Source organism: Antechinus flavipes, chromosome 1 (genome assembly GCF_016432865.1).
Source record: "Antechinus flavipes isolate AdamAnt ecotype Samford, QLD, Australia chromosome 1, AdamAnt_v2, whole genome shotgun sequence".
NCBI classification, from domain to species: domain Eukaryota; kingdom Metazoa; phylum Chordata; class Mammalia; order Dasyuromorphia; family Dasyuridae; genus Antechinus; species Antechinus flavipes.
The window spans coordinates 347,240,563-347,260,543 of NC_067398.1; the positions used below are offsets into that span (position 1 = coordinate 347,240,563).

Consider the following 19,981-nt stretch of genomic DNA (forward strand, 5'->3'; position numbering starts at 1 on the left):
TCATTATTTTGGAATTTCCCTCAGGAGCATTAAGTAGTTTGGTAATTGGAGTGGAGATAGCAAGCAAGTAGTAGTGGCCCAGGAATAAGTATTTGCAGGATATAAATTGTATTAAGACAAAGCAGCAAGTGTTTAAAAGGGAGGAGACAAATGTAGAGTTGAATTGATTAATCATATGGATTTTGAACTGATCTGAATCTAATTTTGTCTCTGTGTTTTTCACCTATCTCCATTTTTCTCTTTTCTCATTTATGTTTTAAAGAAGCAATGATTTAATGTCAAAAAGAGAATCTTAAATGAGACCAGAGGAGGGATGTAATAACCAGAATTTATGTTGAGAATGAAGAATATGTATGAGGTGAACAGAAAGACAGACATTTGTCTAACAATACTTACAATGCTAAGGAAAATCATTTTCTAGAGTTTGAGGTCATGGGATTAGCATGGTTATGGATGATAAAAAGTTTCTAATGTAAGTCATGTGGTAATTTGGGTTACTGAAAATGTTAGAGAAACAAAGTTTTTTGCATAGAATCCTGTTAAAAACCAGTCTCAAAAGAAACATAACCTCTCAGATAAAAGTGATTGAGAAGAGACTATTATAAATGCCCAAGTTAATTACAAAGATATATAAAGAAGGATGCTATTTGCATCTAGAAAAAAAATGATATGTAAGATGTATAGAATAAATTTACATATAGATTATTTTTGTCTAATGGTAGCCATTTCTAGAGTGTGGTAAGGGAGGGGAGACAAAAAGAAAAAAGAAAAAAGAAATTTACATGATTAGAAAAAAAAGAAAAAGTAATTAACTTATCAGCAAGCTATCAAAACTATCTGGTTGAAAATGAGAAGACTCACTTGTACATGTCCAATTAAGAGAAGCACCTCTATCACTGCTAGTTTGTGATCTGTAACAGGGAGGCAAAGAACTACTCTGTTCCTAAACTAGTTTTTATATATTTTTCCCTTGGAATCCCATCCCTCTCTTAATTATACTCCCTGAGAAAGAGACTCTTTTACAATTTCTAACTTATCATTCCTTCTGTCTCCCTCTCATCACAGCTCAAGAAAAAAGACATATCTTATATTGTTCTGGTGCCTTTATAGCTTCTGCTATTGCATTTTGCCAAATCATGCACTGGTCATTCATGAATTAAAGAGAACATGACCATGAAAAAGACCCTCATTTCTGATTACTTCTGAGTCATATTTAATTTTTTTCCTCTGCTTCTTAAAGCACTGTCTCCACAATAACTTTAATTCCTAAGTAATTGCTGCAGTTTGGGTTATTTTTTTAAGAATTTTTTTTTCTGATTTCAGAGTGAAAAGTTTAAAAAAAAAAACCAAGGAGGACTCAATAAATTGTTTATTAAAAAAAAAAAAAAAGAACATAGAGCATGTGCAAGGCAGAGAAAATGGCTCAACAATATTTCTTCATAGCTAAACTTCAAAGTTGCTTTTAAAATATTTTTTTTAAAAGACAGATTTTTTATTTATTTAATTGCTTTTATAAAAGAATGATAGGCTGATGAGGAGTTAGGAAGAAGATGTCCATCACGGCTTTGAGTAGGAAGGGTAAACATGAAAGGGAAGGGATGAATAATTAATTCAATTAATAGTGAATGTCAAATGAATTTAAAATATTACTATAAAACCATTCAAAGATCTTATGACTGAATAGGAAGTAACTACTGAAATTCACTTAAACCCTGAAAAATTTCCAGAAATTTCTCAAAAATTATTTTTTCTGAAAATAGCAACTCTCCCTTAAATGTACTGGTCACTACCTCACGTGGTATTCTACAGGTGAAAATTTTCACATTGGTGAAATGCACGCATTAGTAAGTAAAATACTTTGAAATAAAAGCTTTGACCAAAAGCCAGTTTATTTTATCCATCACACCAAACTTTCAGTAAAAATGGCCATATTTATTTCTATCCATGGAAATTCTTATCTAAAATTGTCATCTGTCATTTTGTAAATCCCTGAGATCATGAGAAATGAAAGCCAGTATTTAGAAAAACATGACTATTGTAATGTCTCTTCACTTTTGATAATGAAATGTATACACTTAAATGTTTTGAAGGGGTTCAATCTTTATCAATAATAATGGAAAATTTGTCAAAAAGAAAAACATTTGATTCAATACAAAAATTCATTAGTACTTACAGAAAAAATATGCATGGAAAACATCTAAAATGAATTTAAGTGTAAGATCATTGAAAATGTTTGGAAATCAATAAGCATAGACGCAAAATAGCTTAGCTAAGCAACAAATAAAATTGTTGACAGTAAATTCAATGTAAAAATCTGAACTTGAAAAAAACCCATTAAATATTTAAAAATGAAATTATTGTAAAACACAACTTCACAACTAATAATCTTGGTATGGGAGACAACAATAAAACAAGACAATTTATTATATTATAACTGTCCAGGTTTAATAATAATTATGGTAATCAATGAAGCATCTAATATCAGTGAATAGAAAACCACTATAAGTAAAATTAAACCACCATTCTAGAAGGCATGACTTCACCTTTCAATTCTCAGTTCCAAATTCTATACCATACATGTTTTCTCTCTGATTTCATTGTCATTCATACTTGCATATACAGTGACACATGCAGGTAAAAACATATACATTATGATATCCATGCTAAATTACAATTACATAAGAATTAATTAAAAATCAGGAACTTTTCAAATTACTCCTTCAATATTAATTGTTTATATCTATAATTCTTACTGATCCAATTTATTTTTAATCTTGAAAAGTATTTTAAAATAATTTATACTAGTTTTAAGAAAAAAGGTATTTTCTGTTTTATAACTTGATTTTAAAAATTGTTAACTTTTTAAACAAATATAATATGGATTTTCTCCATATACTTTTTACTCCAGACAAATCTGTAAATTTGTCATTTTCCTTATTTACTCCCAGACCCATAGTCCTCCATGACTCTGTGCTACTCCTTATCCCTAAAATCTCTCAAAAGCTTCATTCAGCTATTGAATTTTTACCTACTCTTTAAAGTCCACCTCAAATGCCAGCCCTTCCAGGAATTCTTCATTCAATCATCACTTTTCCTCTCAGATCTCATATAGTACAACTCTGTATGTCCTTTTCAACACTCACCTCATACTATTATTATATTATAGTTATTGTGCATGCATCACTAGATTCTAAATTCTAAAAGTAAGCAATGTCATGCTTAATTTTTTAAAATGCATCTCATAAATAGTACAAAGGTATAGTGACAGGAGAAAATTCATGTCTAATGACTTGAATTACTAAGAGATTAAGATATTTTTCTGAACAACTAATAAGTAACAATATATCTGAATCTAGATCCTTTGATTTTTAAATCTACCAGATATCTCTTTTTATTCCATATTGAATCAGAATTGAGGTGAAATTCAAACCCTCCTCAACCCAAAAAACAAAACAAAACAACTTACAACAACAAAACTTACAAGTTGATAAGAATATCTAAACCAGTCATATGTATTGATATTCGATGATTATCAAGATAGGGTGACAAAAAAGTATGTTGAAAAATGTGATCAGAGTCAAATGAAAAATAACAAAGAGTACACAAACATCTTATGACTATATATGTTGAATACTTTCTTCAAGAATAACTGGAAAGCGTTAGATCTTTCCATATCTAAATTAAAAATGTCAAAAAATGAAAACTATCTTAAGAGACTAGAAGTAATTAATTTATAATGTGAAAATGATTTCAGAACTAGTTTTCTATGTGCAGGTATTCCTTCAATTAACTAAAGCAAATGTTAAAATCAATACCATATCAGAAAAAAAGTATAAAGATGGGGGAAAGTATTGCACACAATCATTATTTTATTCAAATAAGTTACTGTTGCAAAAAATAAAAAGAATTGAGAAACTGCATTGATATTAAATGATAATCACCATTTTCTTTAGAAGTTTAACAACAAATGCCACATCAAGGAGATTAGAAGAATGGCCAAAACACCTCCAATAACAAGCATCTTATCACTTTGCCAAGCAGAGATTTAGATATCAAGGATAATACCAGTTCAATATATAAACCTATTTGCAAAATGTGAAGAGAAAAATAAACCCACATAAGTCATCAGCATTCTTATATATCACTAACAAAACCCAACAGTTAGAGTTACAAAAAGAAATTCCATTTAAAGTAACTACTGATTGTATAAAATATTTAGGAATCTATCTGCCAAGGGAAAATCAGAAACTTTATGAGCAAAACTACAAAACAAAATGTGAAGAGAAAGATATTGGAAGATCAAAAAGAATCAGCTCACAAAACAATAAAGAGCAATTAAGAGGAAAATAAATTTGCCAAAAACTTGGTGTGAAATGCAATAAAATCTAATCATTGTAAGAATACATAAAGATGAAAATATAAGGTAAGCAACAAATAATCACAAAATGCAAAATATGTGATAGTCTTTAACAATGTGTTTTCATAATTTTGATGACAAGGAATCACACTTGGAGTCTGTATGTATTAATGTATTTGTGTATACAAATGTGTTTATATGTGTTTACACACACACAGATATACACACATATGCAACATATGTGAATGAAGTACAAATGATACTTTAAAAAATGGAAGAATGACTGGATCTGATCAAGACCACACAAGATGTATATGCTGCTGGAAAACATAATTTTGAAAGCACTGAAATATTTATTTAAAATATATCAGAAAAACTTGAAGATACTAAAATATCAAATGGTGGGGTTGGAATATAGACACTGGATCATTAGAAAAAATAATCAAGATGACATTAATAATCATTAAAATGTAACACAATCTCATCTCTATAAAATCTTAGGAAAAATACAATGCACATGCATATCTAGTTTCCTTGATGAAAATATGTGAAATAAAAAGGCTTTCATGGTTTTCTATATCAGATATTGCTTTTATAAACACATAATTGACAGAAAATTGTGACGAATGCAAGATCCAACTGTGTGAATATAATATAAAACATTTGATTCAATAATACTTTCATCAATCTAGAGCTCGAAGATATTTCTAATATCTTGGAAGAAAACGAAAACAGTTTTCCTCAATGATCCTATGCATATCTTTATCAAGAAATGCATAAAACAGGAAAGGACACTCCATGAAAGTAATTTATCAATGCCTTAAAGAATATCTTTTGCAAAATCCAAATGGAAAAATGCTTTGCTACAGATATTGAGGACTTCCAGATGTTACTGTTTGCACATGATACTTTAGGGCCTTCTTCATAAGTTTCAGAACCACTCAAAAAAAATCAGACTAATTATCCACAGAGGAAAACATATATATATATATATATATACATATATATATATATATATGTATATATATATATATATATATATATATATAAATCAAGAATGCCTTTTGTAGGCTATCTCATATAATTTTTTATAAATAAACGACTGAGTTAGTCTAGTTTATGTAACATAAAACACCAAATTAGCCTAGCATTGAAACAGAAAAAAATTAAGTGGAACTAGATTGAATTTTTGAAACGGTGGTTTATTTTCAATGGTCCCCAATTGTCAATGACACGAAAACTTTTATTTTAATACAATATTCTTCAAGTGATGCTACTGAGCAATAAATCAAGGAACACAATAATCTCTAAAGAATCCAAATTTCATGTGATACAAAGAAACCTTGGCAATACATTTGAGCAGTAAGATTAAGCTGCATCATAATACAAATGATGATTTCCACAGAACAAATGACATTAAAGATATCTAGAAACTGTATAAGTGGAAAAGTGGGTGCATCAGTCATGAAATCAAAAGCAACAGATATTAAAATAATAGGGCAGCTTTGGGAGCCTACTAATATGGAAAGACTTAGAGGGGGAGACTATTGGAATATTGGACAAGTTTCCATAGCTAAAATGTGGAAATTCATTGGTTGGGATCACACAATTTAAAAAAGTGATAGCAAGGAAATATATGTGTCCTCTCTCACTGTTTCTTTTCTTCTTCTTGTACTTTCTCCCACAGATTTTTTCTCTTTTTTCCACTTATTTTCCTCCCCACTCTCTCCATTTCCTTTCTCCCTTCCCCCTCATCCATGCTATTTCTTCTAAAAATTTTTTCCATATTATAGAAATATTTTTAAATTTGATTCTTTTACTGAAAGGGAAAATTTTATGTTGTTAACATTAACGGCTGACCTCATTTAAAATTAATTTTATCTGCCTCTTAAAAAATAAACTAGTTTTGTGTATTGTAATCAATTCATTTTCTTCTTTGATTCCTCATATAAAAGAAAAGACAAATTCCAAGATTAAGAACTAAATTATCATCTCTTCTCTGTTTCACTATGTCTCAGAATTTCTTTCTTTATTCTCAACTTCTTCAGCTAAAAAAATATTAGGTTCTCAATGCTCAAAGAAAAAAAACAACAACCCCAAACTGTGGACTCAAAGAAAATTGTAAATCAAAAAGCCTCACATTCATCTAGTCTAACAACTTCAGTGATTTGCTCAAGATCTCAGAGCTAGAGCTAATTAGAAAAGAGCAATACAAGTTCTCCTCTCCTGATTTCTGTTCCAACACTCTTTCCATTTTAAAGGTAAAATAAATTGTATCATTTTACTTACTTTACCATGTTCTTTCCTCATGTGGGTTATGTAAACATCTCTCTGAGTGAATAAGCGGTCACACTCCCAGCATGTCCATCCAGGATTGGCTACTTTCTTGGATTCAGCTACTTTTTTCACAGGCGATGGCAATTTCTTTTCAAGCTTCTCTTTCCCATTGATGGATTTCGGGTCCTCTTTGTTATGGCTGGCTGAATTTTGAGTTGTAGGCTTAACGCTAAAGGGCAAGTTTATTCCCAAGTTTGGAGGCCCCTCAATACTTTTCAATGTTCCATGCATAGACTACATAGGGGGAAAAAATTAGAAATCACATCACTAAAGTATAAAACTTTTTAAAAAGTATACAATAATCCATTATCAGCTTGTTGTAAGTTTATAAAGAACATTTCTTAAAAACAATCCTTTATATTATGATTTAAAACTAAAATGTGAAAACTTCATCTTTAAAAAATAATTTGCAGCCCAAAAAAAGGGGTACAAAGGAATACTTTGAAGGCTGCTACAAAATACATATTGTAATTCCATATAATCAAAAATAGTTTTGTAATTAAAAAAACATATCCGGTCCAAACTTAATCTTGTTACTCTTTCTACCAATATGGGGCAGTTTTCTTTTTTTGAAAAAGGAGAGGGAGATTACTAAAAGCCATGGTATACCTAAATGATTCAAGCTAGTGATAGAGAGGAGTAGTTTAATTAATTTCAATTTCTGGCATAACAGGATCTTCTCCAGACCTATTTTGATGTCTCTAAAATCTCACAATTGCATAAAATGGTTTCCTTTCTTGGAATTTTAAATCTTTTTCCTCCCTGATCTTATTTCGTTATTGTTCTTATTAAGGTTTTTTTTAGTCTGGACATGTGATTTCACTGGTGTGGTAAGCTCCTGGTTTGTAAATTCCTTCCACTGATACAGATGGACTAAACATTAGTAATTTATAATTTTAAAGAAATCTTCAGAGCATTAAAAGAAAGATTAAATGACTTGTTCAGAGTTACAAAGCTAGTATGTGTTTGATATGTGACTTAAACACAAATATTTTTGACTCCAAGTCACTCAATCAACCACACTTAGGTGTCTATGTAAGCAAAATTACAATCCCTAGCACTATGTCTTGCACATAAAAAAATTCTAAACTGATTAATTCACTTTTAGTAAACTTTTTCTTCTTAGAAAGTGCAAATGTAAGTTTCCATATAGAAATTCAAATTCTCCGGGAAACAAATGAATTGAGTTTTTACTCCAAAGGTTATTAGGCTCGAAATCTATTGTTTTCAAAGCTGTTAAAAACAAGAAAAGGAAAGGTACAAAAGACAGGAGGAGAATAATTTTGAGTTTTAATGAATAACCCCTCTCTGAATAGGTGCCTCTAGTAATATAAATCTTCTAAGTTTGCTATGACTACTTTAGACTTAGAGGAAAGCTATGATAATGTCTCTAAAATAGTTAACATAAAACCAAGTCTTTTATGTCACTGAAATTTTATACTCAAATATAAGTTATACAGACAAAACACTACATTACATATATATATATTTAATTTCAGTGACATAAAAATTTGCATTTATGTAAACTACTTAAGACATATTTTTCAATTCTGCTTTAAGTCTAATTACAGTCTGACAAGAAGCACTTGCCCAGAGCAAGACTATAATGAACATGGTCCTCTTCCTGTACTATATGCTTCTTATTTTCTTATTTAAAATTTCTGCTGTAAGACCATAGAGGTTAACTATTTCAATGAATTTTACTAGAAAATGCCCCTACCTTGTGCCATAGTAGAATGCTCTTCAGGCAAAGAGCACATACCTAACTTTTCCCCTATTAATAGTACCTTTAAGAGTGAGATTATTTAACTTTCTTGCCTCCAACAGTTTCATTGATTAAAATAATTACTAACAATCTGACAAAGAAAACTGTCTGAATTAAAATTTCATACCATGATCCTTTGTGGAGAATTGGGGGAAGAAAAATGGGTGACATCCAAAAGCTATGTATGTACTAAATTTTTTAAAATGAAAGTCCTATTCCATTGGTTTTTGAATAAGCCATACATCTTCAAAATCAAAACTCAATGCAAACTTACTTCAAAGTCCAAGATGTCTTTTAAGTCATTTAAAACAAAAAAGAAAACAACAACAATAAAAATGCTCCTAAAAATCATACTAATGTGAAAATAGGAAAAGTGGATAAAAAGCTGATATACATAATACAAACTATAACTTTATAACATAATATCTAAAGAAAATAAATGAAAAATTCTGATATGGGAGAAGAGAAGGACATGTATGAAGGGGAAAATGATTATACTTTCCAACATTTGACAATTTTATGTATTAACAAAAATATTATTCATTAGTAACAATTGTTTTTATGTACAATTTCAACCAAATACATTTAAATTTGACTTTTCCTTAGTTGCTACAAAAGTAATAATTGTAGCAGTATGATTTTAAAATGTATGTGACAAAATAGGGATGCAAGAGTTGAAAATGTATTAGAAGACTTGTCATATGAATAGATAAAAGATATGAAGGAATTTTGGATTAATAGACTAACAAAGATCTATCTTGCAGTTCTATTTTGGAATGCTTAAGTGAAGAGAAAAAGACATACTTCCCCTCTCTTTTATTCCTGATTAATTTCTTTTGTGTAAGGAACTACAGAGGTAAAGAAATTTCTGGTAGCAATTAAGTGAAATGACATGTGATGTTACATCTATTTTTAATGGTTGCAAGAGGTAGTATCTATGTACTTCTCTAGAAATCTTAGCTCTTTTCCTATCCTCAAAATAAATATAGTATATATTTTCCTATCTTCTCTCCAAAATAAACACAGTAGTACGGAATATACATGAAATGAGAATGGTGAGAGAATATCTTTATTGTTTCTGTATTCTGTACCTTTGTGACAAATTAAACAAATTAAAATATAATCCATCCTTGTGGATTTTACCACTTTTTTTCAAGCTCTGTTTCCTTGAAACTCATACTCATACCTCCAGATTCACAATGAATACAACAAAGACCTTAACCATAACACTGAAGACCCAATGTACAGATTTTAAAATGTCTTCTAAAAATACATTTAAAACTCTCTCAAAAAATATCTCCCTGGAATTTCCCCCAATTTTAAAAATATTAAAATATGCAGTAGCAATGGTTTTTATTTCCCTCTTTAAGATTTCTATAAAAGAATTTTTCCTAAGTATATGGTTCTCTTGAAAAAATGATTTTTTAGTGAATAAAAAGTGAAGATTTGGAATCTTTAATTGACTCTATTCACATTTTGTCCTCCCAAAACAAATCTCTATTCAAAGACACACTACAATCTCAGAAATGCATGATTAGGCTCATAGGTTTTTGTGAAACAACTGCCTAACCTCTAAGATGTACTATTCAGTCATATTCAAAAAAGAGAGCTTCAAAGGCTAAATATCTATTCATTTAGTGACAAAACCCTAGAATAAATCAGGGATCTCATTTGATTTTAGAAGTGACCTTCCTGAAATTACAAAATTTTATCTAATATCCAACTACAACATCCTACTGGAATTAAAATGAAAAGTTCTCTCTCTCTCTCTTTTTTTTTAAAGAGATAAGACCTTCATTATATAGAAATTTAGGACTACATATTTTTCTTTTGGAGAAAAAAAGGTACTTTTAGTATTTCTGAGCACCCAATAAAAGGTATCATTGCCTAATCACACAAGGAACAAGACTGCTTTATCAGTCAGACTGGTCATTGAAAAGGTTAGAACTAAAACACTGGCCTTTTGGGGAAAGTCTAAATAACTCCAAGTGCATTTAGATGCCTGTACCTTTTTTGAAATGTCCAAATAGGTCATTTATTGGCCAGTTTATTTGCAGGCTTCAAAGAAAGAACCTAAAAAAATCAAGGGATGAATAATACTACAATGAGAATTTAACAACTTAGGTAATTATCAAAATAATTTTTCATTTTTCTACATATATACATACTCACATCCATATCAGTGTTTTCTTTACAAATTTATTAACTCATGAAACCGTAAGGTAGGTACAGTTCATCCTTCTTTGATGTTCATAGAAACAGTGAATTGCCACTCCTCAGTAAATGTCAATAATAGTCAGAATCGGAATTTCCACTAAGATGAATAACTGTGTTTTTAAAAAGTCATTTTATAGAATTATAATTTACTATTTTATTTTTGCTGAAATTTGGGTTATCTACTGACTACTCAATATAAAAAAGCCTAACATTTTATATTTCAAGTGATTACTACAGGTTACTCCTGAGTAACTTAATCCCTTGCATCCATGAATATCCTTGATAGTGCATGCTTTCAAACAATTTATAGCCTCAAACTATAACCAAAGAATGTATCTGCCAATTAATTTAAAGGATAGGAGTTGATAGATGCACACACACCTTGATATGGTCCATCATAAGCTGCTTCTGTGCATATAAAAGAGAACAGTCTGGACACTTGAAAACAGACACCTTCTGGTTTTCAATGTGTTGGTCAAAGTGGCGATACAGCAAGGTTTGCAGAGTAAACACAGTGTCACACATGGAACATTTATATATTATTCTAAAAACAGAAGAAGTATGGTAAAATAACGTCAGTCACCTGATTGTTCAAGTTAAAGAACTGTGATTTTACAATTTTGCTTTCAGGAAGGAGAGGCACAGTGAGAACAAACATACATGATAAAATTAACAGCATAGCTTGGCTGAGAAACAAAAACTTTAAAGGAAATTGTTATCCATCAACATCTGACCAACTTTGTCATTTGAAGTAAAGAACTAACTCCCTGACCTTAGAAGCCAACCATTATGACTTTCTCCCCAGATCACAACGAAGCACTGACCTAAAATTTTGGACTCGAAGTTTGGGTTCAACAAACAGGCCCCCAATGATCTTTTAAAATTACTTTTGTGCAAAAGGGATAGTTTCATGACTACATTATCCCTCGGTGTGAACAACCCAGCCTGGATGAATAAAATTTGTTAAGTGATTTAAGTTGCTATCCTCTTTCTACCAGAGTTCACAAAATAAATATTACCTTTTTAAAATAAAAAAGTTTTGTAGTCTCACTACAGCGATTAACCATACTTTTAAGAAGAAAGTAGAAATTACATATATAAATATTACTAGCAGGTTTTCAAAAACGAAAGGTTTAATTTACTTTGAACAGCTATATTAATCTCCATTTAAAAGAACCATACTATCTCATTTAAGGAAACTACTAGACAATTTATAACATTCTGAGTCTCAGTGGTCATTACCACCACCACCCATTATCATTTACCAGTGCTGTCTTGGACAATAATTGTCTAGAGGAGTTCTGACCTCAAATTCTTCCTGCCACCAATCTTTCTCTTGAAATGGATTTTATCAGTCACTTGTCAATGATACTACCCACAACAGTGGACCCTTCTGTCAGCCATTGTTCTACTTCATGTAGGTCCTCATGGGAGGCCCCATGAGAACCTGTAATTTCTTTAAAGAGCTGTGGGAATAAGCACAAAGAATTCTATGGGGCAGTGAGAGAAACTGGTTGAGAAAGCAAGAATGTGGAGGTCATGAAATGAAAGAAGGGGGGAAAAAAGAGTAGGAACTCCCTTTGGTTCATCTACGGTGAAAGCTGGGAAGACAACATGCACACAAAAGTACAAACTTCAGTCTTCCACAAGGCAATTCTTGTCTGTACTTAAAACCCTTAATAGATTATTTCCCTATGTTGAAATAGGCTTTTATAAGAACTTGCTTGTTGATGGAATTTTTATATTCTGATATGATTAATTTGTTATTTTAATTAAGGAGTATTTTTCTTAAAGTTTTGTATTTATCAAAACAGATGATTCACATAAAAAGCCACCATTTATTAGCTATTTGTAAAAATGTTTAGAATCTCACATTTAAAATGGTATAATGATATTCAAAAATCCTGTATTTATAGAAAGAACAATAGGCTATTTGATTCTTTTTTTGTTTTAGCAGATTTTAAAGTAAGAGAAATATCATAGGATTTACTTAGTATTAGTACTCCTCTCTCCTCCTCCCTCTCCCCCAAAGCATCACAATAATTCTAGTTAAGTAGATAAAATTATACTCCTTTGTCTTTCAGAGAATATTCTAATCCAAAATAAGGCACAGGAGTGACTAGAAAATATATCCGTTTTAACCATCTTTATTATTAATGTTTTTCTTTATAAATATCCCATTAGAAAAAAATAAAAAATTAAGCAGGTAGAAGACATGGTAAAGTAATAGGCTTGAGACAGAAAAACTGGTTCATATTTCACCTCTGGCACTTACTAGTTCTGTGACTCTGAGTGAGTCACATAAATGCGATTAAACCAAAAAATTATCCAAGACTTATCAACTAAGTTATAGGCTGGTAGCAATCACTTAAGGATTCCCAAATGTGAATACTCCACAGTGATAAATATATGTATCCTTGGACTATTATTTTATGTCAACAGGAAAACAACAGAATTTTTAACTAATTGTAGGAGTGATCTAATACAATCAAAATTTTGTTAAATTTTACACATTTCTTTGTCATCTACTATAAAATAAATGATGCTATTTGATACCATCACCTTTTACCATTAGAATGTATTATAATTCTCTTAACCATGGGAGTGCCTATTTTTTCTCTATGTAAAGTAAAATTTATCATTTAAAAACTAATGTGAACCAATATTTAAATTTTGTAAATAAAATTGGTCCTACCAAAATATCTCCATGCCATTATTAAACATTAAAAATCTCAAAACAATGTCAAATGTTATCAACTATATTATACAAAATTATAATCACAGATCTAGAATAAATTTTCAGTGTTTACATTATTTTCTATTTTAAAATTTTCATATAATCATGTTCCTTAATTTTTATTTAGTTAAACTACAGAAGTATAAGTAAGATGTATTTTTAAAACATAATTAACATCTACTTCAAGTGAAGTAAAAAGGTTAATGAAACCATGACTTCATTCATTATTAGGAATAAGAAAAAATTATTTCATAAAAACATATTAAGTTAATAAACCAAACATATAGTCTAATATAAACTTTATGATAATGTTTTAGAATATATTTTTTCTTTATTTTAATTTGTATATAATCAATGACACATTCCTTAAAACAATATCTTTTTAACAGAATTCTTTTGGTTTTTTTTTTCAATTAATTTAAAATTCTTACATTTACCATGGAAAACAAAATTAAAGAAGGCGACAGAACATTAAATTTAAACTATTGCTCTGGGGGAAAAAAGCTTACTCTAAAATATGCCTTAATGATTCACTATGATTTCATTAATGAAGGACAGTTTAACTCACTGGACTAAATGATACAAGTTCTGATGAACTTGTTTAATATACTCATGAAAAGTTTAATATACTCATGAACCCCCATGCTCTTCCTCTTCCTCCTCCAATGAGCAAGTATTATAACAAAGTTTCAGAACAAAAGAATATAATGCTCCCAAATATGAGAGATCATATAACTACATTAACCTTGACCCCCTCTGATTTCTCTCAAAAAAAAAAAAAAAAAAAAGGATCCAAGATGATGAATGAACACATAACATTCTGAGGAAAGGTGAACAATGAATAGCTTTATTTTTGATTACTGACTAGCTGAAAAATTCCTCATTTTGCGTATATTTTATGTGTCTTCCATCTATATGAAATCCTAATGGTTGACTACCTCATTTGTGGGGAGAAATATCCAGTTGTAAGGGATCCAAACAGGCAAATAATCAACTAGAATGTGTTTTCATAAACACACTATTCAAATGTCATATGACTTGGTCATAAATTGCTGAGATAACTCCTGTTCTTGGGACAAGCTACAAAATATAAGATCAACGTAATTTTGGGTTTCACATTATTCTTTCATTTGTATATCTGGGAATTAAGACAGATGAGAAGCTGGTTAATGTGGATGTTATTACCCTAGTCAGGATGATCTAAATTTATTTTTGAATAACCATGTATCTCCACAAAAGTTAAGTTACTTGTGTTTATTTTTTAAAGTTATAAAATTTAATATAAACTATTAGAGTTTATATTATATGAGACTTTTAAAAGTCCAACTAATTTTGTCATGATTTTTGCTATTACACTAAACAAATCTATAATATAAACTACATTTCTACATGTCTAGAATCACAAGGTTGAATTCAGGTACAATGAAAAACTATTTCTATAATTCTTTTTAGTAAATGAAATGAACACTGAAAAAAGCTATCTTCTTAGAAATCTCCTTGGGAGATTTTAGAATATCTTTTATGATTTTGAAATCACTTATGCAGTAAAATTTTAAAGTTTATGATTATATACATGAAACATGTTTGCTATGTTAAAAATAAATTTAATTCTGAACTAGGCTCTGATATTTAAGGTAGAAATATTATTACTACTAAGTTATTCTGTTTACAATGGGTTTTATTATATATTAGGCTTGGGAAGTAGGAGCTGTTGAAATATATTTTCTGAAATTTTAAAATATGAATCAATTTTTTTCCACCAAAAATAATTAGGTGTTTTGTTGGGATTTCTTAATGCAAACCAGAATGTTTTAGCACATTTACTCTGTCTATTAATAGAATTGGCTGTTGGACTTGGAGTTGGGAAATCTGTGTTAAAATCCTGCAGAGGACAAACATGTGACTTCTATGAACTTCAGATTCTTCATTTATAAAATGGGGTATTGTAATGGTGCTCATACTGGTTATTGTGGGGAGAATACTTTGTACTCTTGCATCGTGTGAACAAGAGTTATTATTATAGATTACATCATCACTCCTGAAGTAAATACTATAAATTTGACATTCATGCTTCCCCCCCCCCAAGGCACTATGGAATTTTCCATAGGCCTTCTAGGTAACGATCTATGCATCAGTTAATCTAGGAATTTGTTTTCTTCCAAGTCTGGATTGTTGATATTTTCTCCAAATCTTCAAAACTGCCAAGAGGAATTTTATTTTATAAGAGCAGTTACACGGTCATTACACATTCTCCAAACTGAATTAATTTAAGGATTTAAAAAACTTGTTCCATAATAGGTCCAGTTTTAAAGATTAGAAACTTCCTTGGTCTAAGAAAAGGTGTCCTTTAAAATACACAGAGGTGTGTAAGTGTGCATGCATAATTACAAATGTACATTTGTATGGAATCTCTAGGTTAGGAATACAAAAGTTTAATACTAAATCTCTCAAATGTTTGCTGCTCCTTTTATTTATCTTTTAAAAATAATTTTAATAAATAGCAACATGTTTACAGAATTTTCTAAGGTTTGCAAAGTATTTTTCAACAGAAATATTAGGAGATAGGTACTGAAAATATTAGTTTCCTCATTTTGTAATTGTGAAGATGGAGGGGTTTGAGATGTACCTGAGGCAGAATTTAACTATGAGTCTCGTGAATTGAAGTCTAAATATCTTTTTCACTGTGCTAAAATTCTCTAAATTAATCAACAAATCTCTAAATTAATAATAATACTAAATTTATACAAAAACACCAATTTGATAAGCATTTATTAAATACCCTTTGTGCTGAGGAGCTAAGAATATGAAGAATAAAATGAAAGTACTCTAGCTCTTACAGAGCTTATAGTCAATTGGATACAAATAAATGAACAAAAAAGCCTAGAATCCTAAATGAAACCATGTTTTTTTTTTTTTTTTTAATAATTCTACTGTTTGAAGTAAATAGAAAATTTTACCAAAATCCTAAAGGAAACAAATGATTTATTATTCCAGATAACCTTCCAATCTCTTTTGTATTTGTGAAAACAGAATTTTATAACAAGGTGGCTTTTCCTCTTTTCATTTCACTTACTAGAAAGGATTATGGAAATAATTTTTCATTATGCCTGAATTCAATCTTGTGACTGTAGACATGCAGAAGTATAAAATATGTGTATGCATATATGTATATAAAACATACATGTAAATATATGTATCACACACACATGTAGATATTTCATATACCAAAGAGGCACATACAATTTTAATTCAGATGATTTCTGAGGAAAAAACAACAATACGTATCACTTTTCTTGTAGCCCTAATTTTCATTTTTGTTTCAACTCCTAATTTATCTAGATACAAGTACACTCTAAAAGGGACAAACACAAAAACTCATACTTGATTCAAATTTCCTCCAAATTCCTCACTGTCATTTGCCAAAGTGGTGCTGATCATTTGATCCCTCCCTGTCACTTCCACAGACTCACTCCCACCCCCAAGGGAAAGAGCATATATATTCCTTCTCTCCAAATTTGACAAAGGTGCAGCACAAAAAAGAAAAAATAGCAATATGGTGAAAACATAAGGCAATGTGGAAAAGTGAGAGTGGTGACTCTGCTTCCTTCATTTGTAGAGTACCTAGCAATTTAAAAGTTTATGAAGATATTTTCCTCCAGAGGAAATCTTCTAGTGCCCTACTTTGAGAAGGCAAGCATTTGATAAGAACGAAAGAGAAAGAAAGAAAGAAAGAAAGAAAGGAAGAAAGGAAGAAAGAAAGAAAGAAAGAAAGAAAGAAAGAAAGAAAGAAAGAAAGAAAGAAAGAAAGAAAGAAAGAAAGAAAGAAAGAAAGAAAGAAAGAAAGTTCTGTATTTAAGCACAGGAAATGCTGTTGGCAGGTATTCACACTGTCATTTGATATGAAATTGTAAATTAGCTTTGGAATTAAGGACTGGATTCTTATGCATATTAGACTTTTCTATAAAGAAGTTTGTTTTTCATGAAGAGGGGTTAAATGAAAAATAAGTCCTTTGCTATAGTTCATTTTATCATATTCTCTTTTTAAAAAATATCTCCCACAAAATTAATTTTCTTATTCAGCGTTGTCAAAGTTTTAAACAGCATGTGAAATTCAATTTAATTCAACATTGAATAAATGTTTGTTGAACTGGTGAATAATCATAAATCAATACAACTATTAAAATTAATGAGCAAGAGTAATAAGTATAGCAATGCATAAATATGTATCATATGCTTTGTAGTTTACTTTCCACCCAATTCTAGAGCTGGAAATAGCATAAAAATAATTTACTCTATTTTCAGGTAAATAAAATGTTTAACAATGGCACCAAATAAAACAAAGTTAGGAAGAAAACTGGCTAGACCAACTGTAGTATATATCCACAGATCCAAGTTAGAAATCACACAATTTTTAGGGCAATAAAGAATAGAATGTTTCTGAAAAATGAGAAGATATCATGTGATTGGAAATATTCAAGTTGGTTATTACTATCTCAAAAAATGCCAATCAAAAAGATGCCTATAACTACCAGTCCATATGCCTATATTCTCATCACTGCAGAGCTTCATGAGAATTATCTACACATATATGTTGGATTGTGATGAAAAGTAGGCATTCTTTCACAAAAGATACTTTATAGTACATAACATTTTTACAGTCACAGAAATCGATTGCAAGTTATAAAAAATACAATATGCCATTGTGTTTGTAATTATAAAAAACCTTTTGATTGAAGAGCCAAATTCAACTTTTAAAGTCTCCTTTACAAAAAGATGTTCCTACTATATGTTAAGATCATTAAACATTCTTTAATTGATGCCACATCAGAGATAACTTTGTTTAACCAGCCCTTAACTATGAATGGCAAGCAAAGCATAAAACACATACTTGTCAAAAACGTTTCCCACTATCATGGAAGATGTCCATCCCATTAAGTGGAATAGTGAATCAGTGGGGGAGATCTTTCAGACACTCCAGTTCATGTTGAATGCAGCAATAAAAGAAATATCACAAAACCTCCTAAATGATATCCACAATTACAGAAAAGAATTTGGCTTAACAATTCCTATAGAAAAAATGAAAAGAGAAAATCTAGGGGTCACATGATCAATAAGACCAGAGCAAAAGGAAAAACTTTGAAATTTAAACAGAAATGAAGGAAAAGATTAAAAAGTAAACATGAATGAACAACAATAAAGAACTAAACAAAAATAAATGCACTATTTTGGGAAGTCCCAGGGAGGAATTTGAAGGAAATCTGATTCCAGGATGAGTCTATATGTTGTGACTTTCAGAGTATATTTGTATCTCTATAAGTCAGGATTGAAACTACAGTGAAAATTTATACAATACAATAAACAAGACAGGCTTTCTTTTGCCTCAGAAACCACGCAAATTAAAAATGCAAAAAAAGGGATGAAACTAATTTTAAAAAAAGATCCATTCCCCAATCAACATATGGCCAAAGAATATTAAAATAGTTTTTAAGAGAAAGAAATCCAAACTATCTATGGTCATGTTTTTAGTATGATCTAAATCACTAATATTAGAGAAATACAAATTAAAGCCCTGAGGTATAGCATCTCTCACTCAATGTATTGGCAAAGATGGCAAAAAATAAAAATGATAGATGCTGGAGAGACTATGGGAAAACAGATATACTAATGCACTGTTAGTGGAGCTGTGACTAGTTCATCCATTTTGGAAAGCAATTTGGAAATATTGGAAAGCTATTAAACTTCAATACCACTAAGTCTAAGACTCAAAGAGATCAAAGAAAGAGGAAAAGGAACCAAATGCACAAAAATATTGGTAGTAGCTCTTTTTTTCTTTTTTCTTTTTTTTTTTTTTTAGTGTCAAAGAAGAGGAAACTGAAGGAATGTCCATCATTTTGGCAATGGCTAAAAAAGTTATGGTGTATAATTATGATGGAGTATTTTTGTGCTGTAAGATATGATGACAAAGATGGGTTAAGAAGACTTATGTGAACTGATACAAAGTGAAGTGAAAAGAACCAGGAGAACAATTTATACAATAACAGTAATATTGTAAAAATGACCAACTTTAAGACTTAATAACTCTGATCAACACAATGATCATATACATTTTCAAAGGACTCAAGATGAAATATGCTATCCACCTCTAGATAGATAACTGACAGTACAAACTGAAATATATGTTATTCTTTCTTATCTGGACATGGTAAATGTGAGAATCCATTTTACATTACTATAGATGTATAATGCATTTTGTTTTTCTTTCTTTATTAATGTATGGAGGAGAAAGGAAGAGAAAATTAATTTTAAACAAAACAAAATTGATGAGCACAAGCATACCTGACTTTTCTATGATTACTAAAAAGATGGAAATATTATTTTTAATAAACTTTATTAACCAAAATGAGTTGAATAATTTGAGACTAAGTTATACAAACAAATGAAAAAAGTAATTTATTGATATACTAAGGCTCTGAGGTGACAAGTTTTGATATTGTTTCTAGAAATGTTTTATTATTCATTCTATTTGTTAACAAGTTTCTATGAAAATTAATCTAACAAATATTCATTG

At 29.9% G+C, this 19,981-nt stretch overlaps 1 protein-coding gene across 5 annotated transcripts in view; it reads right to left on the bottom strand.

Annotated features, from left to right (window-relative positions):
* ZNF532 (zinc finger protein 532) overlaps window positions 1–19,981 on the bottom strand; it is a 115,124-nt gene that overhangs the window by 16,656 nt on the left and 78,487 nt on the right. For all 5 annotated transcript variants that reach the window (XM_051969565.1, XM_051969566.1, XM_051969563.1 and 2 more), the window contains exons 5-6: window positions 11,058–11,220; window positions 6,647–6,928 (exon numbers count right to left, since the gene is read on the bottom strand). In XM_051969565.1, coding sequence (XP_051825525.1) covers window positions 6,647–6,928; window positions 11,058–11,220 — 445 coding nt within the window. The remainder of the gene's footprint in view (window positions 1–6,646; window positions 6,929–11,057; window positions 11,221–19,981) is intronic.